At 45.9% G+C, this 13,723-nt stretch overlaps 1 protein-coding gene across 3 annotated transcripts in view; it reads left to right on the top strand.

The window, feature by feature from the left end:
- The window catches only part of acer3 (alkaline ceramidase 3), a 192,005-nt gene that overhangs the window by 104,171 nt on the left and 74,111 nt on the right, over positions 1-13,723 (top strand). For all 3 annotated transcript variants that reach the window (XR_004412413.1, XM_033023385.1, XM_033023386.1), the window contains exon 6: positions 919-954. Coding sequence is in view for 2 of the 3 variants with exons in the window: in XM_033023385.1 (XP_032879276.1) it covers positions 919-954 (36 nt within the window). In the remaining variant the exon portion in view is untranslated. The remainder of the gene's footprint in view (positions 1-918; positions 955-13,723) is intronic.

Genomic DNA, 13,723 nt, shown 5'->3' with positions numbered 1-13,723 from the left:
ATGGCCTACTCCTGCACCTATTTTCTATGTTTCTATGAGGAATTTCTTTAGCCACAGGGTGGTGAATCTGTGGAATTCATTCCCGCAGATGGCTGTGGCGGCTATGTCTTTTGGTATTTTTAAAATGGAGATTGACAAGTTCTTGATTAGTACGGGTGTCAAAGGGTATGGGGAGAAGGCAGGAAAATGGGGGTGAGAGGGAAAGATAGATTAGCCATGATCGAATGGCGGAGGAGAATGGTCTGTGGAATTCTGTGCCTCAGAGGGCAGTGGAGGCCGGTTCTCTGGATACTTTCAAGAGAGCTAGATAGGGCTCTTAAAGGTAGCGGAGTCAGGGGATATGGGGATAAGGCAGGAACGGGGTACTGATTGGGGATGATCAGCCATGATCACATTGAATGGCGGTGCTGGCTCAAAGGGCCGAATGGCCTACTCCTGCACCTATTGTCTATTGAGCCTTGATGGGCTGAATGGCCTAATTCTGCTCCTCATGAACTTATGACTAGGACTGTAGCTGCATATCCCAGTGTGCAGGGACATGAGTAAGCTGCCGCACCCACTTCAAACTCTTTCCTGTGTTCTGTAAGTTGATGGATGTATTTTATTTAAATATTCCATTTACTTTCACTGTCAAAAGGGGCCTCAGTTTAGGAATGAGGGGGGAAATGGAAACAATTGTGCTTTTCCACTGTATTCCTGTGAAGACAATGAAGAATTCATTCTTAGGCATGCGATAGTAATGCTTTGCGGGTGATTGACTGTCCCCATGTAAACTAATATGCTGCCCTGTTATGTGCTTCCGTGACGGCTGCCTGGTGGAAAAGCGATTAAGGATGTTGAGTGCTCCGGAGGTTATTATTGAAAGCTTCCTGCTTTTTATTTCCTGTGTCCCAGTTACTTTGTTCTTGTTTTGAATAGGTATATCTCCAGTGGAAGGAGCCAGTGTTTCACCAGGTTAGTAACGCTAAAGATTTTGTGAAGCAGCCCAACATCTTTGCCCGATAATCGATGCCAAATATAGGCACAGCGGTAGAGTTGCTGCCTTACAGCGCTTGCAGCGCCGAAGACCCCCGTTCGATCCCGACTACGGGTGCTGTCTGTACGGAGTTATTGTACGTTCTCCCTGTGACCGCTTGGGTTTTCTCAGAGATCTTCGGTTTCCTCCCACACTCCAAAGACGTACAGTTTTGTAGGTTAATTGGCTTGGGTTTGTATACTTGGTCTAAGTGTAAATTGTCCCTAGTGTGCGTAGGCTTGTGTGAATGTACGGGGATCGCTGGTCGGTGCGGACCTGGTGGGCCGAAGGGCCTGAATCCACTCTGTATCTCTAAATTAAACTAAACTAGAATGATCAATCAATACAGTAATCAATACAGTACAGTAAAGATAGACACAAAATGCTGGAGTAACTCAGCGGGACAGGCAGGCAGCGTCTCTGGACAGAAGGAATGGGTAACGTTTTGGGTTGAGACCCAAGGGTTGAGACAGTCAGGAGAGGGAGACGAGAGATGTGGAAGGGTAAGGTGTGAAAACAACAGATTAAAGCAGACGATGTTCAAGGAAATGTAGAATGGTTCATTGTTAGCTAAGGGGAAGGTGACAATGAGGCATGGAATCAGTAACATTTAATCTGGACAGTGAAACTAGTGGGAGAACTAGGGTAGGGGAGGGACGGACTGAGAGAGAAGGGATGCAAAGGTTACTTGAAGTTAGATAAATCAATATTCATACTGCTGGATTGTAAGCTTCCCAAGCGAAATATGAGGTTGATACAGTAATATTGTTATATATTAACAGCAAATTAATGTAGTGAAAGGAGGCTTTTGTTAATGCCCTGAGTGGGTCACTTGAAGGTAAAACACAAAGTACTGGAATCACACAGCGGATCAGGCAACATCTGTGGAGGACATGGATAGGGAACGTTTAAGGCTGGGACCCTTCTTCAACTTCTGACTCGAAACAACATCTATCCATATCCTTCTCAGATGCTGCCTGACCCGCTGAGTCACTCCAGCACTTTTTGCTTTACTCGAGGTTCCAGCATCTTGTGGCTCCAGTCACTTTAAGGCGTTGGGCTTTTGACTTCTCCAGTTTGTACTCCCCAAGAAATGCAGGGCATTCTCCTCCCATTTTCCTTTTTGCAGCATCCTCAGGCTTTCGAGTACCATGCTAGTTTAGTTTAGCAGCACAGCACGGAAACAGGCCCTTCGGCCCATTGAGTCCGCGCTGACCAACGATCCCCGCACACTAACGCTACCCTACACACACTGGGGACGGTTTACAATTCTACCAAAGCCATTTAGCCTACAAACCTGCAGGTCTTTGGAGTGTGGGGAGAAACCGCAGATCCCGGAGAAAACCCACGCGGTCACGGGGAGAACGTGCAAACTCCATATAGATAACACCCCGTAGTCAGCATCGAGCCCGGGTCTATGGTGCTGTTAGTCAGCAACGCCACCGTGCCGCCATTTGTTGTAGCTCTTTGTTTGGTACCAGGCATTCACCGAGTTGCCACACTCCACATTATATCTCAACCCTTTCTACTGCAAAACAATTCTCACATTGCAGCTACGTCCCCAGTCTCTGGGGAAGCTAACTCCATGTATTTGGCAGCATCACAGTGCAGGCATCAAATTGCCTCTGTATGTATTTTATCAACACATGACCCACTTTGTATTTACTATAAAGCTACCACAGTGGAAAAAGTCAGTTACTAATACGTTTTTTCCCCTTCTTTCACTGTGGTAGGAGCTGCCTCTATATACTGGGCTATAACTATCGCTTTCTAGATATAAAAGTTTAAGTTGTATGTCCCCCCCCCCATTTATAAGTTTGATTATCCATGGAAATGAATCCAAGATTTGTGATCGAAGTTCAAAAATATATGTAAACTTCAGCAGTGATTTTGCTTCCTTACGCAAACATTCAACTTAAATGTTTCAAATTCATTGCATCAGAGAACCCATCCTCCAAGTCTGTTTCTCTGTGAATTTGCTGGTGATTGGAGACACAAGTGATTGCAGATGCTGGATTCTGGTCTGCTGGAGGAACTCAGAGGGTCGAGCAGCATCTGCTGGTGTGGGGGGGGGGGGGGGGGGGATGTTGATGTTTTGGGTTGAAACCCTGAGTTCCTCCAGCAGATTGTTTGTTGCTGGTGATTGGTTCTGTGGTAATATTCTCCATCCCAATCATCATTCTGCATTAGTGTTGTCAACTGTCCCGTATTAGCCAGGACATCCCGTATATTGGGCAAAATTGGTTTGACCGCCCTTGTCCCGTATTTGACCGTATTTGACCGCTACTACTCGAGTCGAGGGGACTGTCGGGTCGGAGCGCCGCGTCCGGCCCCCGCCTCACCTGTCCCGACGTAGTGCAGCCCATGGAGTGCAGCAGCAGCAGCAGCAGCAACGCCTCGCCCGTGGCCCCGTCGGTCGGCAGCCCGGCCAGCTGTCCAACCTTCGGACCTTCGCTGACCTCCGGCACCACCTCCACCCCTCCTTATCACGGCCGATCATCGGTTGATGAGTTGGACGGGGCGCCGGACTTGAGGAGTGGCCCGGGCCAAAACTCCTCAGCTGGCCCGCCGGCTGGGTTTTGTGTGCAGTCCAGCACCCGGGCCAACTCATCATTCACCCAGACACGGCCGAGTCGGTCAACGAATTGCCGTGGGGAATTTGTCCCGTATTTTGACCTTTGGTCCCTTATTTGGGAGTGAGAACGTTGGCAACCCTACTTTGCATCTCTGCGCATATTGTTTTGTATATGTTATGGACGCATCCATTCTGACTCCTTCAGTGCACAGCAGGCATCTTGGAATTGTGCCACCAGAAATCACTTGACGGAAAAGCTATTGTTCAGGTTAAATCTCCAAGGACAATTATATCATGATAAACAGTTTAGTTTAGTTTAGTTTAGAGATGCAGCGCCGAAACAGGCCCTTCGGCCCACCGAATCCGTGCCGATCAGCAATCCCCGCACATTAACACTATCCGACACACACTAGGGACAATTTACACTTACACCAAGCCAATTGACCCACATACCTGTACGTCATTACAGGGTGGGAAGATCTACAGTAGGAGAAAGCGCACACAGTCACGGGGAGAACGTACAAACTCTGTACTGACTGTATCTGTAGTCGGAATGGAATCCGGGTCTCCAGTGCTGCAAGCACTATAAGGCAGCAACTCTACCGCTGCGCCACTGTGCTGCTTTTGCGTTGTGCCAGTTGGGTAAACTAGTGGCTAAAATGAGGTCTTTCAAGATTATTTTTTTTTTTTGCTGAATTCTTGAGTCAACCCAAAACGCAAGTGACTGGAGGAACTTCGTGGATCAGGCAGCATCTGTGAAGAGATTGAACTGGCAATGTGTCAGATTGGGGTCCTTCTTGAGTCTGAAGATCTATCACCTGCCCATTCCCTCTACAGACTGACCAGCTGAGTACCACCAGCACTTTGTGGTTTGCTCAAGATTCCAGCATCTGCAGTCTGTTGGGACTCCTCTTGGGTAAACCCATCAAATGTTCTGCTTCTTTCACTTCTACATGGCTGCTATCTCATGTTACACACAATTGTGCATTGCATCGCGTCGTTGGACACGTAGCCCTAGGTTTATTATTGTCACTTGTGCTGAAGTACCGTGAAAAGCTCTGTATTGCGTGCCACTCAAACAGATCAGATATACCAGGGCGTGTTGAGGGCGGTCACGGTGGCGCTGCGGTAGAGTTGCTGTCTTACAGCGAATGCGGCGCCGGAGACCCGGGTTCTATCCCGATTACCAGTGCTGTCTGTACGGAGTTTGTATGTTCTCCCCGTGACCTGCGTGGGTTTTCTCAGAGATCTTCGGTTTCCTCCCACACTCCAAAGACGTACAGGTATGTAGGTTAATTGGTTTGGTATATGTGTAAATTGTCCCTAATGTGTGTAGGGTAGTGTTAATGTGTGGCGATCACTAGTCGGTGCGGACTCGGTGGACCGAACGGCCTGTTTCCGTGCTGTATCTCTAAACTAAACTAAACCATGCATAAGTACAATCAGTTCACTTGAGTACAAACACTAGAGCAAAGGGAAAGGTAACAGTGCAAAATATAGTTCTCAGCATTGTAGTGGACAAGTTCCATAGACAAAGGGGCAGGACTGGCAGCTCAATGTTTCGGGGTACAGGAGCTTCAGGAGAGACAGGAGTGAGGGAAAAAGAGGAGGGGGGGTTGCATTGTTGGTTAAGGAGGATGTCACGCTGTGTACAGAGGTAACCTGCGTGTCAGGGGTAACTTTTTCACATAAAGGGTGGTGGGTGTATGGAACAAGCTGCCAGCGGAGATAGGCTGGGACTATCCCATTGTTTAAGAAACAGTTTTGGAGAGATATGGACCAAGCGCTGGCAGGTGGGACTAGTGTAGCTGGGCCATTGTTGGCCAGAGTGGGCGAGTTGGGCCGATGGGCCTGTTTCCACACTGTATCACTCTATGTGTAGCTGGGACATTGTTGGCCGGTGTGGGCGAGTTGGGCCGAAGGGCCTGTTTCCACACTGTATCACTATGACTAGTGTAGCTGGAACATTGTTGGCCGGTGTGGGCAAGTTGGGCCGAAGGGCCTGTTTCCACACTGTATCACTCTATGTGTAGCTGGGACATTGTTGGCCGGTGTGGGCGAGTTGGGCCGAAGGGCCTGTTTCCACACTGTATCACTCTATGACTAGTGTAGCTGGAACATTGTTGGCCAGTGTGGGCGAGCTGGGCCGAAGGGCCTGTTTCCACACTGTATCACTCTATGACTCCAATGTCCTCAAAGGAGTAGAGCTGAATCGAACAGTACCCAAGCTTATGGAAGTATGAGATTCTTACTTCTAGATGGGGTAATATTCATGCGGTGGAACTTGGTCAGTGTCAAACTTGTCCTCCTATATAGTCACATTTCTCCTAGCTGAATAGTTTAGTTTGGTTTTTAGTTTGCATGTCACATGAACTAAGGTTCAGCGAAAAGCCTTTTTATTGCAAAATATCGACTGACAAAGTGTTGCAGTGGATTAGACAATAATCATCTACTTCAGGGCCCTCAGTTTAAATATGGACTATATTGATGGATTAAACAAATACCTTCTGGTTGCATGAGCAACAATCTGAGTGAAAATGAGACCCAGCATAAAACTGTTCCCAAATTGGCACAAATAAGGATTGACGATCTGGGAAAGGCATAGCACAGTAGATGATTATTTTGGGATGCCTGGTATTGCCAGGACAGGAAGGTGGTCTTCTGGAGTGGAAGCATGGTGGAAAAGCATTTGCTTCTTAATGCTAAATCTGGAATGCCTGAATTGGAGCTGTCTCCGATCTCGCAGGATTGTGCATTGAAATAATGTCATGTTCCTGATACTGGTCTTGTGACGTGGCGGATATCCCATTCCACCTTTTAGGTTGGCAGCATTTGCTCTCTACATCACAATGCCACACGGAGGTATCTATCCCTATGCCATTAGCAAGCAAATGACTAAGAAATCTCCTGAGAAATGAAGTGCTGTAATTGTCATCCCAGCGAGCATTCTAAGCTTTGTGGCATCACTTGGCGTACCTGCTCACTGCACTGGTCTTCACACTGATGCTGATCTACTTTGTCAGGTCCCTTGCTCATTTGCTAATGCACCTTGGAACGTGACTTTTTTTTAACTGAGTCTGCTCCATTCAAAAAACGTTCTTCAGTTTTGTTTAGAGATACAGCGTGGAAACCGGCCCTTCAGCCCACCGAGTCCACGACGACCAGCGATCCCCGTACACTAGCTCTAGCACCGGAGCCAATTAACCTACAAACATCGGAGAATACGCATGCGGTCACGGGGAGAACGCACAAAGTCTGTACAGACAGCACCCGTAGTCGGGATCAAACCCAGCTGCTGTAAAACAGCAACTCTACAGCTCCGCCTAAAATGGTTAGCATCTTATATAATAGTGGCCAATTGCTAATACACCACTGTCAACAATTCAAGATACATCTGATCATGGTAGATACAAAAAGCTGGAGTAACTCATCGGGTCAGATAGCATCTCTGGAGAAAAGGAGTAGGTGACGTTTCAGGTCGAGACCCTTCTTATCTAATCATACTCTACTGACTCCACCATGGGTTTAGACAAAACACTACTGTGTGTATCAGTACGACATTAGCAGTTTGTTTACCAATTAAATTCTGCAGAGAAACTCTTGAATATTATACTGTGCACAGAATGATAAATTGCTTAAACATAAAAAACATGCAATTTTGGTACTTGGTGAAAGACCACAACCAGAGAGCAGCCCTGCACTACTAATCTCCCTCATGGGTCACCCTCGGTCCATCCTTGATCAGACTTTGCCCACTTTACCTTCCACACCTGGAGTATTGCGTACAGTTTTGGCACACCTGGAGTATTGCGTACAGTTTTTGACTCCTAATCTGAGGAAAGACATTCTTGCCATAGAGGGAGTACAGAGAAGGTTCACCAGACTGATTCCTGGGATGGCAGGACTTTCATGTGAAGAAAGACTGGATAGACTCGGCTTGTACTCACTAGAATTTAGAAGATTGAGGGGGGATCTTTATAGAAACGTACAAAATTCTTAAGGGGTTGGACAGGCTAGATACAGGAAGATTATTCCCGATGTTGAGGAAGTCCAGAACAAGGGGTCACAGTTTAAGGATAAGGGGGAAGTCTTTTAGGACCGAGATGATAAAAAAAAATTTCACACAAAGAGTGATGAATCTGTGGAATTCTCTGCCACAGAATGTAGTTGAGGCCAGTTCATTGGCTATATTTAAGAGGGAGTTAGATGTGGCCCTTGTGGCGAAAGGGATCAGGGGGTATGGAGAGAAGGCAGGTACAGGATACTGAGTTGGATGATCAGCCATGATCATATTGAATGGCGGTGCAGGCTCGAAGGGCTGAATGGCCTACTCCTGCACCTATTTTCTATGGTTTCTATGTTAAACGTTATACCCTTATCATGTATCTGTGCACTGTAGATGGCTCGATTGTAATCCTGTATTGTATTGAAATATCCATGAAACTGGATGGCACTCAACAAAAGCTTTTAGCTGTTCCTCGGTACACACCACGGTAAACTGAACTAAATTAAACAAAAAACTCGGCTAAAAACCTTGACGAGGTTTCATCAGGCGTTGGCTGACTTTTGGCATGGCTTCTGACATCGAAACATTTGAGGTCTGCAGAAGGGGAAAATCAAATCTCATGCCAGCTACCAGTAGGGCAATGCCAGTGGCCAAAGAGAAACCATAATCCAGTTTCTTAAACGGGGTTAGAGCAGAGGGAACAGAGATGAGTTTGTATTGAATAATTTGCATGAAGAAGCACATTACTGTTTTGAATGTTTAAACAATTTATGAATCCGTGCCCAGTAAGTATGATGTTCATGAGTTGCTCCACACAATTTAGTAGGTAAATGAACTAATGTTGGACTGAGAAGCAAACACGACACAGCTCTTGTGTTAATCTAGGTCAATGGCAAGGATGATTACATTGGATTACTTTTAATTTCTACAGAAACTGAGTGTAGAGAAGTTAATGTGTGTAGGAAGGAACTGCAGATGCCAGTTTAACGTGGAAGATAGACACAAAATGCTGGAGTAACTCAGCGGGACAGGCAGCATCTCTGGAGAGAGGAATGGGTCGAGACCCTTTTGGGTCGAGACCCTTCTCCAGTCTGAAGGGTCGGGATTCGAAACATCTCTCTTTCCTTCTCTCCGGAGATGCTGCCTGGCCCGCTGAGTTACTTCTGCATTCTGTGTAGAAAAATTAACCAAGCTTTCTTCTGGGAAGTGTACACATGGGTGGGATTAGGATCAGTCCTTGTGTCCTCCTGATGTGCTATAACAGATAACATGAAAATTAGTGGTGTGGTAGATAGGAAGGAATATTATCTGACACGATCGCACCATATATTGATCAGTTGCAACAAATAGTGAAAGGCATGGATAGAGTGGATATGATGTTTCCACCAGTGGGAGAGTCTAGGACCAGAGGTCATTACCTCAGAATTAAAGGACCTTCCTTTAGGAAGGAGACGAGGAAGAATTTCTTTAGTCAGAGTGTGGTGAATCTGTGGAATTCTTTGGCACAGATGGCTGTGGAGGCCAAGTCAATGGATATTTTTAAGGCAGAGATAGATAGATGTTTGATTAGTACGGGTGTCAGGGGTCAAGTCAAGTCAAGTTTATTTGTCACATACACATACGAGATGTGCAGTGAAAGGAGAATGGGGTTGAGAGGGAGAGATGGATCAGCCGTGATTGAATGGCGGAGTAGACTCGATGGCCTAATTCTGCTCCTATCACTTATCAACATGAAATATGTTCAGATCATTGGCAGCTGGAGTTTAATCCTGGCAAATGAACAATTATGTATTTTGGTAAGTTATCCTACCACCAATGGACCTCAAACAAAATACTCTGAGACTTCATAGCCAGAGACTATAACCAGGCCAATCTGATAATGTGTACTTTAAGTTTCATCCAATGAAAGCAATCGTGCAAAACGCCTTTTCATTCACAGTCATACAGCAAGGAAGCACACCATTTGGCCCAACCTCCATGCCAAGCAAGGTGCCCCATTTACGCCAGTCCCACCTACTAGCATTTTGCCCATAATCCTCTAAACGTTTCCTATCCATGTATCTGTCCAAATGACTTTCATTTCAGACAATTAGGTACCTGTACCACCAGGTCTTTGCACAATAACACTCCTCGGGCCTTGTCATTTACTGGGTAAGTCCTGCCTTGGTTTAACTTCCCAAATACATCACATTGCACTTTCCCCCAGCTGTAATCCATCTGCCATTCCTTTGCCCACACATTATCACTATCCGACACACACTAGGGACAATTTACACTTGTATCAAGCCAATTAACCTACTAACCTGTACGTCTTTGGAGTTGAGTTTAGTTAAGAGATGCAGCGCGGAAACAGGCCCTCTGGTCCACAGGGGCCACGCCAGCCAGCGATCCCCGCACATTAACACTATCCTACACACAATAGGGACTTGGAGTGTGGGAGGAAACCGAAGATCTCAGAGAAAACCCATGCAGGTCACGGAGAGAACGTACAAACTCCGTACAGACAGCACCCGTAGTCTGGATGGAAGCCGTTTTTTGGCAATGTAAACACTGTAAGGCAGCAACTCCACCGTTGCACTGCCGTGCCGCCATCCAGACTTTTAATGTTCTCAGGTACCTGTTGCTCTGTTAATTCTGACCTCTACGTTATCCTCTAATTTAATCACTCCACTGTTTCAATTTAATTTATTGTCCCTGCTCTCTACGAGTCTTGGTCAGTCGGCGACTGTGTGGGTGGAGGGAGGCTGGTATGGTCATCAGATAGGACAATAGTCTGAGTTGGGAAGGGATATTTTTGATTGTTTCGTAGGATGCCAACGGTAACCCTGATAAGGGCTGTTTTGATACTGTGGCTGGACGGAAGTCTGATTGTTGATTCAGTTGGGGAGCATTGCACCAACGCTGGAAACTACCAGTTTATTTGTCATTGCAAGAATGCATTCATTAATTAGAATTGCCCATAAAAAGAAATTGCCGCTACTATTCTCATGATTCTTTTTCTTAATTTTATTTGTACTTTCTCACAGACGGTGGGAATTTGAGTCATAAGTAATAGGAGCAGAATTAGGTCATTCAGCCCGTCAAGTCTAGCCAACCATTCAATCATGGCGGGAGCTGCCTCTACCTCCCAACCCCATTCTCCAGCCTTCTTCTCATAACCCCCTGACACCCGTACTAATCTATCTATCTATCTGCCTTAAAAATATCCATTGACTGCCGCTACAGCCTTCTGTGGCAAAGAATCCCACAGAATTCACAAAGAAAGTCACGTCGCACAGACATATCTGCACTTTAGTCTGTTTGAACTGTTTTGACTATTTTACTGTTGTAATGTTCTTTTTACAATCCATGTTCTCGGGATATCTAAATCTAAATTATACTAGTTATTTATGTTATGACATCGGATGGAAGCTGCATACCAAATCTCTTTGCGCTTATGTGCAATGACAATAAAATATATTATTATTATTATTATTATTAGATTCACCACCTTCTGACTAAAGAAATTCCTCTTCATCTCCTTCCTAAAGGAACGTCCTTTAATTCCGAGGCTATGACCTCTGGTCCTAGACTCTCCCACTTAAGGAAACATCATTTCCACATCCATTCAATCCAAGCCTTTCACTAGTTGGTAAGTTTCAATGAAGTCCCATCTCATCCTTCTAAACTCCAGCAAGTACAGGCCCGGTGCCATCAAATGCTCATTCCTGGGATCATTCTTGTAAACCTCCTCTGGACCCTCTCCAGAGCCAGCACATCCTTCCTCATTATTTCTGACAAGATTTCTTGTTGCAGCTCTTTCACTCAGGTTAGGGTAATCGATAAACCAGAGGACATAGGTTTAAGGTGAGAGGGGAAAGATTTCATAGGAACCCGAGGGGCAACCTTTTCACTCAGAAGGCGGTGGCTGTATGCAACGAGCTGCTGGAGGAGGTAGTTGAGGCAGGTAGTATCACAACGTTTAAAAAACATTTGGACAGGTATATGGATAGTAAAGGTTTAGACTGGGATATGGGCTAATGGAAAAATGGGACTAACTTAGATGAGGCATCTTGGTCGATACGAACAAATTGGGCTAAAGGGTCTGTTTTCGTGCTGTGTAGCTCTATGCCTCGTTACCCTTGAGCTAAGTGAATTTCCAAGCCATTGAAGAAGGTTAATTGAGTGTCAGCCACATTGCTATTATCTAGAGTGGCATTTAACCCGGCTTAGATGGACCAGCAGATTTCCTTTCCCTCAGGACCTCAGTGAACCTGACAGCATTTTACAATGATCCATTAGTCATGGTTATTTATGGTTTTGGTTTACATTCTTGATATATATTTAGATAGCACAGCAGCGTAGCGGTAGAGTTGCTGCCTTACAGCACCAGAGACCCAGGTTCAATCCTGCCTACGGGTGCTATATGTACAGACTTTGTACGTTCTCCTTGTGACCTCATGTGTTTTCTTTGGGTGCTCTGGTTTCCTCCCACACTCCAAAGATGTACAGGTTTGTAGGTTAATTGCCTTCCGTAAAATTTTAAATTGGCCGTAGTGTGTCGGATAGTGTTAGTGTACGGGGTGATCGCTGGTCGGCACGGACAAAGTGGGCTGAAGGGCCTGTTTCAGAGATGTATCTCTAAAATATAACATCTCTAAAGTCTAAAGCATTAGTCTGTATCAGGGGACGACAGTCCAACGGTCCACGGGCCGGATCCGGCCCGTAACCCGAAATCATCCGGCCCCGAGGCCTTTTTTTCACAATTAGTTTTTGCCACCTGGGAACTACAGTCAGTCCCGGGGCTCGCAGGCTACCTGGGAACTGCCGCCAGTCCTGGGCGCCACAGCCAGTCCCGGGGGCACGCAGGCTACCTGGGAAATGCCGCCAGTCCCGGGGCTCGCAGGCTACCTGGGAACTGCAGCTAGTACCGGGGGCACGCAGGCTACCTGGGAACTGCAGCCAGTCCTGGGCACCACAGCCAGTCCCGGGGGCACGCAGGCTACCTGGGAACTGCAGCCAGTCCTGGGCGCCACAGCCAGTCCCAGGGCTCGCAGGCTATCTGGGAACTGCAGCCAGTCCCGGGGGAACGCAGGCTACCTAGGAACTGCAGCTAGTACCGGGGATGGGAACTGCAGAAAACTAATTGAAAAACACGTGAAAACTAATGCGAAAAACAACACCAAAGTGTCGCACTGGCTAGTATGTATTATTAGTATTTATTATTACTAATTTATGTATTATTATGTATTATTACTAATTACTAATTTAGTTAGAATGTATTATTATTACTTCCATTTATTAACTATGGCGATAGATGTGGCCCGCCGTCTGCTCACAGACATGGGTCCTGCCCCTTATGCAGAACAAGGTTGCCGACCCCTGCTCTATACCAACTCATCCCATCATATAACCATTCTCTTAGTTTGGGGGTTGATATTTTGTATTAACTTTTGGCATCTTTCAAAGTCTTCAATGCTTGAACTTTTCCTCATTAATCTTTAGCACACTTTAAAATGTGTCTAAATAACTTTCCGGACCATGTACCAGCTCTTTTGTGACAAGTTTGATATATTTGAAAAGAACAGTATCTAGAAAAATAGAAAACACTTATTTATCTCCAAATTGCTGTTCTGATTATATATATATTTTTCTCATGAGGTCTTTATAACAAGAGGAGCAAAGAGGTTCTTCTGCAGTTGTATAGACCACACCTGGAGTATTGTGTGCAGTTTTGGTCCCCTAATTTGAGGAAGGACATTCTTTCTATTGAGGGAGTGCAGCGTAGGTTTACAAGGTTAATTCCCGGGATGGCGGGACTGTCATATGCTGAGAGAATGAAGCAGCTGGGCTTGTATACTCTGGAGTTTAGAAGGATGAGAAGGGATCTTATTGAAACATATAAGATTATTAAGGGTTTGGACACGCTAGAGGCAGGAAATATGTTCCCGATGTTGGGGGAGTCCAGAACCAGGGGCCACAGTTTAAGAATAAGGGTAATCCATTTAGAACGGAGACGAGGAAACACTTTTTCTCACAGAGAGTTGTGGGTCTGTGGAATTATCTGCCGGTTCTCTGGATACTTTCAAGAGAGAGCTAGATAGGGCTCTTAAAGATGGTGGAGTCAGGGGATATGGGGAGAAGGCAG

This window comes from Amblyraja radiata, chromosome 6 (genome assembly GCF_010909765.2).
Source record: "Amblyraja radiata isolate CabotCenter1 chromosome 6, sAmbRad1.1.pri, whole genome shotgun sequence".
NCBI classification, from domain to species: domain Eukaryota; kingdom Metazoa; phylum Chordata; class Chondrichthyes; order Rajiformes; family Rajidae; genus Amblyraja; species Amblyraja radiata.
Note: the sequence above shows the minus strand (reverse complement) of the source record. Positions and strands in the feature narration are given on the sequence as shown.